Source organism: Dasypus novemcinctus, chromosome 8 (assembly GCF_030445035.2).
Source record: "Dasypus novemcinctus isolate mDasNov1 chromosome 8, mDasNov1.1.hap2, whole genome shotgun sequence".
Lineage (NCBI taxonomy): Eukaryota > Metazoa > Chordata > Mammalia > Cingulata > Dasypodidae > Dasypus > Dasypus novemcinctus.
In genome coordinates this window covers 124373127-124387011 of record NC_080680.1, presented here as the reverse complement: position 1 = coordinate 124387011, position 13885 = coordinate 124373127, and the positions used below count along the sequence as shown (strand labels likewise).

The 13885-nt window shown below is 47.0% G+C and overlaps 1 protein-coding gene across 3 annotated transcripts in view; it reads left to right on the top strand.

Annotated features, from left to right (window-relative positions):
- The window catches only part of TDRD7 (tudor domain containing 7), a 75850-nt gene that overhangs the window by 57710 nt on the left and 4255 nt on the right, over positions 1-13885 (top strand). For all 3 annotated transcript variants that reach the window (XM_058302636.2, XM_058302635.1, XM_058302634.1), the window contains 5 exons: positions 3627-3761; positions 5208-5294; positions 7755-7889; positions 9871-9981; positions 11740-12236. In XM_058302636.2, the coding sequence (XP_058158619.1) occupies positions 3627-3761; positions 5208-5294; positions 7755-7889; positions 9871-9981; positions 11740-12236 (965 nt within the window). The remainder of the gene's footprint in view (positions 1-3626; positions 3762-5207; positions 5295-7754; positions 7890-9870; positions 9982-11739; positions 12237-13885) is intronic.

Sequence of the window (13885 nt, the reverse complement as noted above, 5' to 3'; positions counted from 1 at the left end):
TGCTGTTGAAAAAAAATCATCAGAGAAGAATGTTACAGATCTTAGGCTAGCAAATGAGCAGTGTCTTAACTGAAAAAATTTATTTTATATCCTATTGGGTTTAAAGTAAATTCTGAATTTAAAAGACATGGAAGGGGGGAAAAAATGAAATAAAAAGATAGAACAAATAAAAAAATAAAAAGACATGGGGATCACAAAACTAATATTCCTAAAATCATGGTTTTCTTTTATGCTGACAGTGACCAATGAGAAAATACACTTGAAGGAAAAAAATTTCAAGAGCTAAAACTCCAAACAAAAATACCTAGAAATTAAAATGTACCTAGAAATTTTAAAAATGTAAACACACTGGAAAAGATGTGAATAAATGGAAAAAAACATGCCTTGTTCTCAGACTGAAAGTCTCAACATTAAAAAAAAAACAGAACACCAAATTAATCTGTTAATTTAAATGTTATCACAAGGGAAGTGGATGTGACTCAAGTGACTGAGCTCCTGCCTACCACACAGGAGGTCTGTGATTTGGTTCCCGGTGCCTCCTGAAGAATACAGTGAGGTGGCGCAATGGGCAGGCACGGCAAGCTGACACAAGATGATACAATAAGAGACACAGAAGAAAAGCATAATGAGAGACCCAACAAAGCAGAGAGCAGAGGTTCCTGGTACCTCCTAAAGCAGACAAGCAAGATAGCGAGCTGACGTGATGGGCCAGAGCAGCAAACTGATGCAAGATGATGCAACAAGAGACACAAGAAGGAAAAGCATAATGAGAGATACAACAAAGCAGGGAATAGAGGTGGCTCAAGGGATTAGGCACCTCCCTCCCACATGAGAGGTCCTGGGTTCAGTTCCTAGTGCCTCCTAAAGAAACAATGAAGACAACAGACACAGCAAAGTCAAACAACAATGGGGTAGGGAGAAATAAGTAAATAAATAAAATAAATCTTTAAAAAAATTATTTTAAAAAAGTAAAATATTATCACAAAGTGATCCTAAAATTCCTCTGAAGGAATAAAATAATATGCAAAGGCCATTTGAACTTTGTATTCTTAGGAGTGGAAAGTGTTCTCAAATATGACACAGTCAAAAATCCATAAAAGAGGGGAGCGGATGTGGCTCAAGCAGTTAAGCGTCCACTTCCCACATGGGAGGTCCTGGGTTTGGTTCCCAGTGCCTCCTAAAAACAAAAAAAAAACACAACAGGCAAACGAAAAAAGCAACTCAGGGGAGCTGATATGGCTCAGTGGTTGAGTGCCGGCTTCTCACATACGAGGTCCTGGGTTCAAACCCCAGCCCCAGTACCTCAAAATAAATAAATAAATAAATAAATAGCTACCTTAAAATAAATCCATAAAAGAAGTGGCACATTTGACGTTAGAGAAGTACAACTTCTCTGATGCAAAGAACACTATAAAAAAATAGAAAAACTAACTGGGAAAAAGATTTGCAATTTATAGACTAGAGAATGATTTACCTTAATATAGAAGAGTTCTTTCAACTTAATAATAAAACTGTGAATAAGGCAGTGGAACGGAGGTTCTTAACGTATTTCCAGGGCCAAATGATTTGCCTTTCACTCATGTCTCCTGAGTGTGTAGTGGAATGTTCCAGAGCCACAGGATGTGATACTGCCGCAGCCTGAACGCAGAAGTAGATGTGTGAAGCTAGCTGTCTCCTATTATGTCAGACATTAAAGATAGTTGCAAAAATACAAAACAATGACACTCCTATTGTTTTCTTTTGGAAAACATAATCATTTTTATTAAAAAGTTTATACAAACTTGTAATGAGCGTATTATTTTAAATGAATAAATAGCTGTTTTTAACATTTCTCTTTTAATTTCAAATGCAGTGTCTTTGTAGATATAATTCACATAAATAAAAGCTTTTCAGGCTCCTTAATAATTTTTAAGATTCTAAAGGGGGGTCCATGAGACCAAAATTTTGAGAACTGCTGCCATAGAAAAATGAGCAACAGGACATAAGCTGGGAGCACAAAGAAGATACTATAATATGCTACAAATAGTCAATAAACCTTATCAATATAAATATGTTTTAGATTAAGTGCAGATGATCAGCCATAAATTGATATTTCCTGCTAAAAATATGTTGAAGAAACATTCCAACCTCATTCATCGTCAAAGAAATGGGATATCCCTTTTTTGCCCACCAAATTAGCCAAGATTTTTAATATGGTAACCTCTCCTAGCAAGGGACCATCACTAGTGAGAGTATAAATTAACACAACCTTCTAGAGGGCAGGGTGGCCATCTGCATTCAAGCAGCTTTTAAAATGCGCCTAATCTTTGACCAGCAGTTTCATTTCTAAGCATCTAATCCAAGCAAATAATCAGAAATGTGGAAAAAACGTTTCACTGCATTGCAGTAGCAAGACTGCGAAGAAGCTAAGCATCCCACGTTATGGGGTAAGCATGTCTGAAGGCAGAGCATTACGTAGCTGTTTAAAAAATATATTTTTGAAGATTTAAAAAATTACCTGAGGAAATGCATATGGTGAATCATGCAAAAAAGCAGGAGACACATCTACATGTAGGGTGATTTCAAATATCAGAAAAAAAGTATCCAAATTCAGATCCATACCCATAAATACTGAGAGATTACACGTGCATCAGGAAAAATAAATAGGGCTGGAAGGGGGAAATCGCCAAAACATTACTCATCGTTATTTCCTAGAAATTAGATTATAGACCATTTTTGTTTTTTGCTTTACTCTCCAAAGTTTCTGCAATAAACATATATTAATTTTATAGGAAATTATTTTACAGAGATAATAGGGAAGATAATCCAAAGGAAGGAACAGGTCAGTCCACGAAGACGTTTATTAAATTATTTGCTTTAGCATTTTTAAAATGGGAAGAGCACAGATGCCCCAAAGAGGAAAACCTCTAAATACGTGATAGAGCATCCACTCCAAGGAATTGGATGAAACCTTAAAAATGGCCATTTTAAAGACTTACAGCAACTCTGGGCAAAGGATGGTTTGACCATAGTGTATTAATTATAATTAATCCTATTAACAATATAAAATAATGTCTCGGCATTATGATCTGACTAGAAATGGCCACCGTCAAGCCTCTTCTGTGATTACACTGGTGAAGATTACTGAAATGCCCGTGGCTCGGGGACAGGGCCTGCAGGGGCTGATAACGGGACTGGTTTTAGTGACAGTTTTTATTTTTACTTCTGTCCATGTTGCTCAGAGTCTCGATGTTTTTTTTTTAAAATGGGAGCAAATAAACAGAAGCCAAAGCTGTCCCCAGCCTTCCAGACAATGGGACGTGCTAACGACGTCACTGTGCAAAGTGCCTCTTTCTGCCTGGCACCGCCGATGCCAGGCATTCCTTTTGGAAGAAATACTGAAACTGTGAAATGGCTCTTTCACGTGAAATTACAAATTCCGTCCTAGCCTGTCTATCCTCCAGCTTACCTGGCAGGCTTTTAAGATACAGAGACTTTTAATGAGATGAACTCGGTAGGATTTTCTGGAAGGGGGAGACTTTGGAGAGAACGGTGTTGCGAGCCAGGTGAGGTGGGGGGCCTCGAGAGGCCTCGGGCAGGTGCGCGCGCCTCCCTGACCGCAGCCGCCGGGCCTCCTGTCCACGCAGGTCGATGCCATGTACACGAGCGTCACGGTGACCAACATCTGCTCCGACGGGACGCTGTACTGCCAGGTGCCCTGTAAGGGCCTCAGCAAGCTCAACGACCTCCTGCACAAGACGGAGGACTACTTCCACTGTAAGGTACGCGGGGCAGGGTGGCACGCGAGCGGCTCACCGCGTGGCCACCACGAGGCCGTCGCCTCCGGACGCGCGGGCAGCAGACGCAGGGCTCGGAGAGCCAGCCGCCCACCCCCGACTCTCTTGGGCTCTGTGGCCCCGGCTTCTGCGGGGCTGCCGGGAGTGCCCTGCCACAGGCACATCTGTCCCTCAGGACCTGCCCGTGGTGGCCTGGCACACGGCAGCCCAGGCCTCGGTCTGCTGGAGCCGGCCGGCCTGGAATTCCTCCTCCGCCAGAGGAGACACTGCAGTTCAGGAGAAGAAGGAAACCTTCCTCCTTAGTCCCGCACCTCCCCCCGGGCAGTGCCCCCCGGGCTCTTAGGGGCACCAGGTAAACGTGCCCTCCAGGCTGCATCGGCTCTGACAGCCCTTGGCTCTCAATTCTAGAATTCTTCTGTGTCGGGGTCTGGGTGGGTTCAAGGTCTTGTGTGGCTTCGTTCTCCGTAGCCCCACTCCCCTCGCCCCTGGAAGGGGGTCCTTCCGACCCTCAGGGCACGCTGGGTGCCTCTGTGCTCACAGCTTTGGAGGCTGGTTCTCCGGGCCCGTAGGCCCCTTGCTGGAGTGGAGGCTTCCTGCAGGCAGGGACTCTGCCCACCAACTTTTACATGCCCTGCAGTGCCCAATCTAGCGGCTTGCCGGAATGGGTATTCCAATGTATTTGCCAAATGGAGTTAAACCTGTCTTCCGCCCACTGTCCAGAGGTGATGAGCTAGATCTCCAGCTTTAGCTCTTTCTGCATTACAGCTGTTGTTTACATATGCCAAGGGCAGTACTTACATTTCACTTGCTTGTCAATCTTGGTGAAATCTGAGCGCCCCAGGAGGCTGGTCCCAGGGACCCCACTGTGTGGATGTCCCCACAGCCCGTGTCAGTGAAGAGCGCTCAGGATTTCGGGGGCAGAGGGGGTGGCCCACGCAGGTCCCCAGCTCCAGGCCACAGCAGAAGGTGGTGAGCGGCCTGCAGCCGTGACTTGGTGGCACTTCCTGGCACCATTGTACACACCCGTGTTGGTGACATTCTTCTGTTCGGGAGCTAAAACCTCCGAAGCTCCCGGGGGTGGCTCCTGAGCCGGCGAGGCCTCAGGGTGGCTGGCCCAGCCTCCCCGGCCCGAGCACGGGGCTCTGCTCCTCCTCCGTCACCTCCAGCAGCCGAGATGAATGGCTCCGGCCTCCACGCTGATGCTCTCAGACCTTGTAACAGTGCTGACGATGAGCCGCGGGCGGCGACGGGGGTCCATCGCCGTCAGGAGCCAAGGCGGAACCTCCTAGCCCTGGCCCCGCTGCACGCGCCCGGGAAGGGAGGGCAGCGGGCGCCCTGACTGCGGACAGCCGGGCGCTCCGCGTGTCCAGTGCTCCAGGGGTGCAGCAGCCGCCCCCTGCCCGGGCTGACGGCCGCTCCTCTGTCTTGCAGCACGTGACCTCCGAGTCCTTTGTCTCGACACCATTCTGCGGGAAGGTCTGCCTCTTCCATTGCAAAGGGAGATGGTCGCGAGTCGAGGTAAGATCACCCGCTCGGCTGTTATTTAGCTTGTTGTGGGATATTTCAGACAGGCAAACCAGTTTCCTTTTTTTAAAAAAAAAAGATTTATTTATTTTATTTATTTCTAACCCCCGCCCTGGCCCTCCCAGTTGTCTGCTCTCTGTGTCCATTCACAGTGTTCTTCTGTGACCGCTTCTATCCTTATCAGTGGCTCGGGAATCTGTGTTTCTTTTTGTTGTGTCACCTTGCTGTGTCAGCTCTCCATGTGTGCGGCGCCATTCCTGGGCAGGCTGCACTTTCTTTCGCGCTGGGCGGCTCTCCTTATGGGGTGCACTTCCTCCACGTGGGGCTCCCCTATGCGGGTGACACCCCTGCGTGGCAGGGCACTCCTTGCGTGCATCAGCACTGCGCGTGGGTCAGCTGCACACGGGTCAAGGAGGCCCAGGGTTTGAACCTCCCATGTGGTAGACGGACGCCCTATCCGTTGATCCAAATCCGCTTCCCCCGGTTTCCTTTTAAAAGCACGTCACAGTGTAATAAATAAAACCAACAGTCCGGCCAAGGCTCCCTGATGGCCTCACCTTTCTTCCACTCCCATCCCCGAGAGCTACCCATGTGTAGCTCCGTATTTATATATCTATAGTAGAGCAGTGTATACTAAAAGAATAAACAAAAATGCAAGCATGACTAAGTACACATGTCTTTCAAATGGTGTGAACTATAAAATGTGCCAGTGCTCCTGAAACACGGTTTTCCACTCATTACACCTGTGAGCTCCGTCCGCGCATGTGAGCTCCCACCCCGGCTCTTGGGGTGCCTCGCCCTCTCGCTGCAGTGGAGGCTTCTGGAGGCGGGGCCGGCCCTTCCCGGCTTCACATCCCTTCCATGCGCAGGTAGCGCCTTACCACAGTGGGTGTTCCCCCTCCGGCCGGGCGAGTAGGGCCGCACTCAGTCCACCCACGGCTCTCGCGTGTGCGCTGCTCTGCGCTCCGCCGGCGGTGGCGTTGGCCCAGTGTCCGCCCCGCGCCCCACGGCACGGGGGGTTTCTGGTTTCCAGCTGGGAGCGGCTCCTGGCAGGGGCCACCGCCCAGGGTGCACTTGCAGGGATGGGCTTTCAGAGCGGGCAGAGCCTCCTAGCTCCCCCAGACGCTGCGCCGCCACCCTGCACAGGCAGCTCCGGGGATGGCTTTGGCCTCAGGAGTCACACACCCCTCGATTTTCAGCCCCTTGCTTTCTTACTTACTTGCAAGCTCAGTTGTGAATTTGAAAGACTTGCATTTTATCCAGTATTTCTTATGTGTGTGAAAAGGCAGGTTGGGATTTTTGTGGTTGCTTAGGGGTTTTTTTCCCCCTTTTTTTGTTTGTTGGTTTGGAATCTCTAGCTTGCCCAGTTGCTGAAAGTGCAAATATTGGCTTGTTTCTGTTTTTATTCTATTTTTCGTTTTCCTTTGTTGTAAAGATTCTTAACCTAGGTACAAGGGCCTCTACTTCCAGGGGCGTCCCCAAGCCCCCTGGGTTGTATGCAAGTTGTGTGTGTTTGTATGCACGCATTCTGGGGGGAAGTGTCTCTGATTTTCATACGATTCTCAAGAAACCAACCTCAAAAGGTAAGAACCATTGCGTTGTAGATTTTTTTTAAGTCGTCGTAGCAAATTTTGATAATTGGATTGTATTGATTTTGGCGTCATGTAGATAAAACCTGGTCACACCTACTCGAATGAGAGCAGGGCTTGTGAACTAACCCCTGTGTGTCAGGAGGCCTTCAGCTGGGCTCTGCGGCCAGGGCAGCGTGCTTAGCTATACAGATCACAACGCGGGGGCACCCTCCTTCTGGTCTTAAAGCTCCGTGCTGTTTACTGCATAATATGTAAATGCACAAATACTTAATTTTTTAGCTTTCAATTTCAAAATAATTTCAGACTTTTTAAAAAGTTGCAAAAATAGCACAAAGAGTTCCTATATGCCCTTTACCCACCTTCTCCAAATGTTGGCATCTTACATAACCCTTGTGTAATGATAAAAACCAGGAAATTAACATTGAAACACTACTATTAACTCAACTGCAGAACTTACAGAAATTTCCCAAACTGCCCCATCAGTATCCTTTTTCTGCCCCAGTCCCATCCCTATCTAGATCTATGTCTGCGTCTCTGTCTCTATCTCTGTGTCTGTATTTCTATTTCTATATCTATATCTGGTTCTATATTGAGAGATTATATATTCTGCCTGTTATTTCTCTGGAGAACCCTCATACTCTGACTATTACTGATGACATGAATTAACAACCAGATGCTGACATCATTCTACCCTAACACAATCTCTAGCTAGTAAATAAATACGTGTTTTAATTAGGTAAAATTTGCTAACACCAATAGTCCCTGCGACTCTCACGTGCGCGTCGAGTCGCACAAGACGTGCGTGCGCAGGGGCGTTGTGGTCTCGTGGGTGCTGAAAACTTCGCGCCCCGTCTCGTTTCAGATCGCCAACGTCCACAGCAGCCGGACTCTGGACATCCAGTTCCTGGACTCGGGCACGGTGGCCTCCGTGAAAGTGTCGGAGCTCAGGGAGATCCCAGCTCGGTTTCTGCAGGAAATGATCTCAATACCACCGCAGGTACTGCGTGCTGCCAGTCGGGGGGACTTGCTGGAAGAGTCGTGCTGGGAGACGCCCTCTTGGTTTTGATCTCCATAACTGGAATCCCAGATTTTAAGAAAATTGGAAATGGCCTAAATGTGGTTGTTTACTGGTTTTCAGAAGTGAAACATGTTGCCATAGGCAATAACCACAGTCGAGCTTACAGAGTAACGTTTGATAAATGTTTGTGTTTAGGGACCTTGAGTAATCAGGCTGTGCTGTCTAGTTAGAGGTCCCACTTTAACAGTTCGATAGCAGTGCTGATTTCTACACGTTCTAGGAGCCTGTGTGTAAATGTTTACTTCCAGAGATCTTAGTTTAATTAAACAACCGACCTCTTTGCAGAGCTGTTGAACTTAATCGTTTCCTTATATGACCTTTTCCCTACAGATTTTAGTGAAAAAAAGATTAACGCCAGCTTATCCTTCTCCCACTATTTGTGGAAATTCTTATGATAAGAACTTAGAATTATTTTGAATCAATAAAAATTAAGAACCACTTCTCTTTTTGAGAGAAACAGAGAATTTTGTACAGAAATTAATACCACCTTTTTATAAAAACAAAATAATTTTAAAAAGTCCCCTCAACTTTTTTTTTGAGGTACGGGTGGTGAGGTACTGGGACCTCATTAGTGGGAAACTGGCGCTCAATCTCTGAGCCACGTTGGCTCACCCAAGTTGGTTTTTTCATTTGTTTTGCTGGTTGTTTGTTTTTGGTTTATTTTAGGAGCACCTCCCATGGGGGAAGCAGATGCTCAGCTGCTTGAGCCACATCCGCTCCCCGCCTTCACATTTATTTGCCAAGAGGCATCTTAATGCTGTTAAAAGTCACTGAATAAAAAGCAGTGGTCCCCGATTACCAGGATTTTGATGACTTCTCTCTTCTAAGCCGCTGTCACCTTTGTAAACAGTGACTTATGGAGAAGCTGCTCAGCAGGTGTTAAACCTGTCCCAAGGTCATTTTTCCTCGATTGTTGCTCAGCAGTAATGCTGAAATTTGACCAGCCTTCAGGGGTCCCATCTCCTCATGACACCTCTGGCTTCTGTGCCTCCTTGTTAGGGCATCCGTCCAGGGCTGGAGGGGATGGCCGGTCTGTCCTCTACCTCCAAATCTGCATTTCCCCCACGTCCTGTCTTCATGCTATGGCTTTCAAAAAAAATAGCAGCAAAGGGGAGCACGTGTGGCTCAGGTAGCTCAGTGGTTGAGCGCCTGCTTCACATACACAAGGTGTCCCAGGTTCAATGCCCAGTACCTCCTAAAAAAAAAACTTCTTAAAAACAATTCTGTGACTCCTAACCTCCATTATTTGATGGAGGCGGAGACTCTCGGTCAGGGGAGCCGGCCCTGCCAGCTGGCCCAGTTCTCTGGGCAGCAGCCTTTCTGCCAAGAGATCTAAGTGGCAAAAATAAAAACAAACGGCAGCCTCCTGCTGGAGCTGACCCATGGATCTGGGGGCTCTCAGAGTGCTTTAAACATATCGCTTAGTTGCCAAAATTTAAAAATCAGACAATTGTGAAACGATCCCCACTCCTTGTGTCCCTTGACTGACTAGAAGAGCCGACTCTTAGGGCTCCTCTGGGGGTTTGAGGGAAGATGTGGGTCCGAGGTGCACACCTGTCCCCCGGCACCTCTGTGATCTCACACGGGTCGCGCCAAGTCCCTCGCCCTCGGTGAAACGGGTCCCGGCACCCAGCCTGCAAAAGAGTGGCAGGGTGGGGAGTGCGGGAGGTGCCCCGACAAGGCCCCGCCAGCCCAGGGCAGGACCCGAGGTGGTGGCGGACAGGGAGGCAGGACACAGCGGATGCCCAGGCGCCCGTGCCGCCACCGTCCGACGCCGTCGTGGCCACCTCCGGCTCGCTGTCCTGGCGTTAACCCGGCTGGTAGGAGAGCAGTGCCGCCGTTCCCCGCGGGTGCCCCTTGTACGGGACATGCTCACGCTCCCGCCGTGCTTTCTCTGCAGGCTATAAAGTGCTGCCTGGCGGACCTGCCCCAGTCCATTGGCATGTGGACCCCCGACGCCGTGCTGTGGCTGAGAGATTCTGTGCTGAACTGCTCCGACTGCAGCATGAAGGTTGGCAGTCGTGTTGGTTCCAGCAGTGTGGGAGGGGAGGTGGCAGCAGGGGGCAGCCGTGGTTTGCGTGATTGTAAAGCAATGCTTCCACAGCTGATGCGTTTCGTAGAGTCGAGAGACTGGTTATTCGCAGAGTTGCAAGATACTTCCTGGTTTAATCGTTTTTTTATTCAAGAAGTCATCCTATTTCTCGCTACTACTGAAACCCTTCGTATGTTTTCCCCATTATTTATAAGGTACCAGGGATGTTCTCTGTTCCTGCTGTTACTTCATGATAAGGAGTTAAGACCCCAACAGAGCAACCAGGGATCTCCTGATAAATGTGCCTAAACATCATTTAAATAGGTCCTCTAACTTTTTTTCTAAAATAGAATGGATTATAAACAAATCATTTGTTTCTCCTCTTGGTTTTTGCCTTTTTTTCCCCTAAAATTTATTTAAACTGCTTTACTTATTTCCCTAGCTCCTGTTTCTTCTTTTTTTGCACTTTTGCATGTTCATATCAAAGCAATGGCTCATATTCCCAAGAATAGAAACGTAACAAGATGCTATTTTTCTCTGTTGTTAACAGATGCAAATAGTGTTATCATTTTTTATCAGCTTTTAACAATGTAAATATCCTTGAGAAATGTTTTTATGAAGATCTAAGTCACTCCAACTCACTTATTTTCCTGTCCTACTCTAGGGTTTATAATGTACAGCTATACACTTAATTATGAGCAATTTTATATTATTCTTCAGCTGTCACATGATAATGAGTATCATTCTCTCAGGTATTTCTAAGCTCCTAAAGCCAGGGTATTGGGTGTGCGATGAAAATACCTTTTATTTTTGAAATGGTACTTCTGTATCATAAATAATCAGAATGAATTAGCAGTCAGTATTGTATTGGCACTTCAAAGGATGAACTTAAATAGTCTCATCTTTCTTGGAAAATGTTTAAAAAGTAAGGGGCTGCAGGCGGCTCGCCTCCCCCCCTCCAAGCCTGCGCTCCTGCCTCTCGCTTCCAGCCGCACTTGATAAAGGGCTCACAGTGGTCGCTCCTAAGAGAAGCCAGCAGTGCTTAGAGAGGAATTAGCAGCCCCCCGCCCTTTGGGACAGCCCTGTGGCTGCTGCCCACGTCCCACTCGCACGGGCCGCCAGGCAGGAGGCCTCCTGGATAAAGGGAGATGGTCATTTTGGCCTATTCCAAGGTGCTTTCTTTCTCGGTCTCCTCAGGCCCCTCTCCTCCTGTGCAAATGCGAGAGCCAGGAGAGATGAGGACAGACACAAGGGCAGAGCACAGAGTTCGGACCAGAGGCCAAAGCTAAATCCTTCGCATCCCAGCCTGAGGGCACACCTGCCTGCAGTGCAGCTGTCCCCCGCGCAGCTGCCCACCCTCCCCCCACCCCCCCGCCATTATCAGGGTTCCCTGCTGGTCACGCAGGGGATGAGCGCCTGGGGGTTCCTCCCACTTTTCCACTCTGGGTATCTAAAAATGCCGTTAATAAAAAGTTTTCTAAAACCTCAGAATTTCCAGGGGTTAGCACTATTCTTATTTCCATTCAGTCGCTGCTGTTTTCTAGACTATTTTGACTTACGTCTGCCTGTTCATGGCAGTGGCTGTGCTCGGTCACTCGTCTTACTTTACCTATAACAGAATTTAGGAATTTTTTGCAAAAGACTGTATTTTAATAATTAAGGTTAATGTTAATTAGAACTGCTTCTCCAAACCGACCTTGAACTTGGATTCCCTAAAGTGCTCTTTGTCTTCCAAAGGTGACCAAAGTGGATGAAACCAAAGGCATCGCACATATCTATTTATTTACTCCCAAGAACTTCCCCGACCCTCACCGCAGTATTAATCGCCAGATCACCAACGCCGACCTGTGGAAGCACCAGAAGGACGTGTTCCTGAGTGCCAGGGCCGGCGGCGCCAGCTCCCCGGGCGGCAGAAGCGCCAACGCCGCCCCGCCAGGCACAGCCGGCGAGAACGCCCGGAGGAGCCTCACCGACGTCCTCAGGAAGGCCGACCCCGGCGGCCCCTTCCCCACCAAGGAGCTGCCGCCCCCCGTGCCCCTGTCCAAACCCGGGGAGCACATGGACGTGTACGTGCCCGTGGCCTGCCACCCGGGCTACTTCGTCATCCAGCCCTGGCAGGAGATCCACAAGTTGGAAGTGCTGATGGAGGAGATGATTCTCTATTACAGCGTGTCGGAAGAGCGCCACGTCACAGTGGAGAAGGACCAGGTGTATGCTGCCAAAGTGGAAAATAAGTAGGTCCTTGGACAAAGCATTCTATTCTCCTCTTAAGAAAAATGTATAGAATAATCCCCAAAATCCTTAATCCCAGCAGGGGGCTGCGGAAAAGGGGATTTTGAATGTGCGACGAGACCCACGAATTGTGCAGTTTTCTAATGTTTAAATGATGTCATTTATCTAAAAACCAATAGCCATATTCTTGTGAAAACATAATTATACCTAAACTGAAGTTTTAAAGGTTTTTCCTGTTTTTCTGTTAGAAACATATTTCTTATTCAGAGAACAACCAGGTTTTTTAATTTTTTAATGACTTTTTATTTTCAAAATGTTTCTCCTAGAAAATTTAGAAAATACAGAAAAGTATACGCAAGAAAATTCAAGTCAGCCACTTAGTAAATATAACCCTTATTTTACTGTCAATGTATTTTCTTTCAGTTTCTTCTATGCATATTTTTACAATTGGGATATTACTATTCCCTATAATTTTTCATGTAATATTGTACTGTGAACATCTTTCCATGTGATAAAATTTATTCACAAACATTTTTAATGGCTGAATAATATTCTATCATATGGAGAATTATTTATCATTCTCTTTTGTTATATAGAGTTTTTTCTCCCAAAGTTTTTACTATTATAAATAATGTTGAACATAAATCATTGCATCTCTGAATACTTACTTAGGGTATAGATTCCTAGAACAGAAATCACTTGTTTAAAGGTTACAACAGTCTTTTTTTTTTTTTTTTTTTTAATAACTTATAGCACCTGTTTCCTGTTTCCTCATTTTCACACTTGGGTCGCCCCCTGCCCGCTACCTGAAGGCCCTCGTGTGTGCTGCTTGCATCCCGCGCAGCCAGGCTCAGCTCTTGGTTGTGCACTCAGGCCCCAAAAGTCCCGAAAATGGCCCCTTGGTCCCCGTCCCAGCCTCTTCGCCGGCTTTCTTAGGGGAGACGAACAAGCTTATTTGTTGAAGCTGAACACAAAAAAACCGTCTCTCTCGTTCCCCAGCGCGCGCGCGCGCGCGCGCGCACACACACACACGCCATGTTTTACTTGCAAAGTCTCAGTTTAAAAGGTAAAACTACTTGTTTTTATGTGAAATGCTTTAATTCTTTTTTTTTTTTTTTTAAAGATTTATTTATTTAATTCCCCCCCCTCCCCTGGTTGTCTGTTCTCTGTGTCTATTTGCTGCGTCTTGTTTCTTTGTCCGCTTCTGTTGTCGTCAGCGGCACGGGAAGTGTGGGCGGCGCCATTCCTGGGCAGGCTGCACTGTCTTTTCGCGCTGGGCGGCTCTCCTTATGGGGCGCACTCCTTGCGCGTGGGGCTCCCCCACGCGGGGGACACCCTTGCGTGGCACGGCACTCCTTTGCGCGCATCAGCACTGCGCATGGCCAGCTCCACACGGGTCAAGGAGGTTCTTTTTTAAGGTAGCAAACACAGGCATTTATAAAATTTTGTCATTTTCATGGGAGAAAATACCTAACTTTTAACTCTTAAAAGTGGAAAGTATAGTAAGTCTTATTTTGACAAGCATTCAGTTTGTGTTTTAAAAATCATTTTTCCTGTGTCACATGACTGATACCTCTAGACATAAATGGGTCTAAATCAGTAATGGAGCACTGTGTACATTTGCCTCACTCAGAACTCTTGCAGGATAATT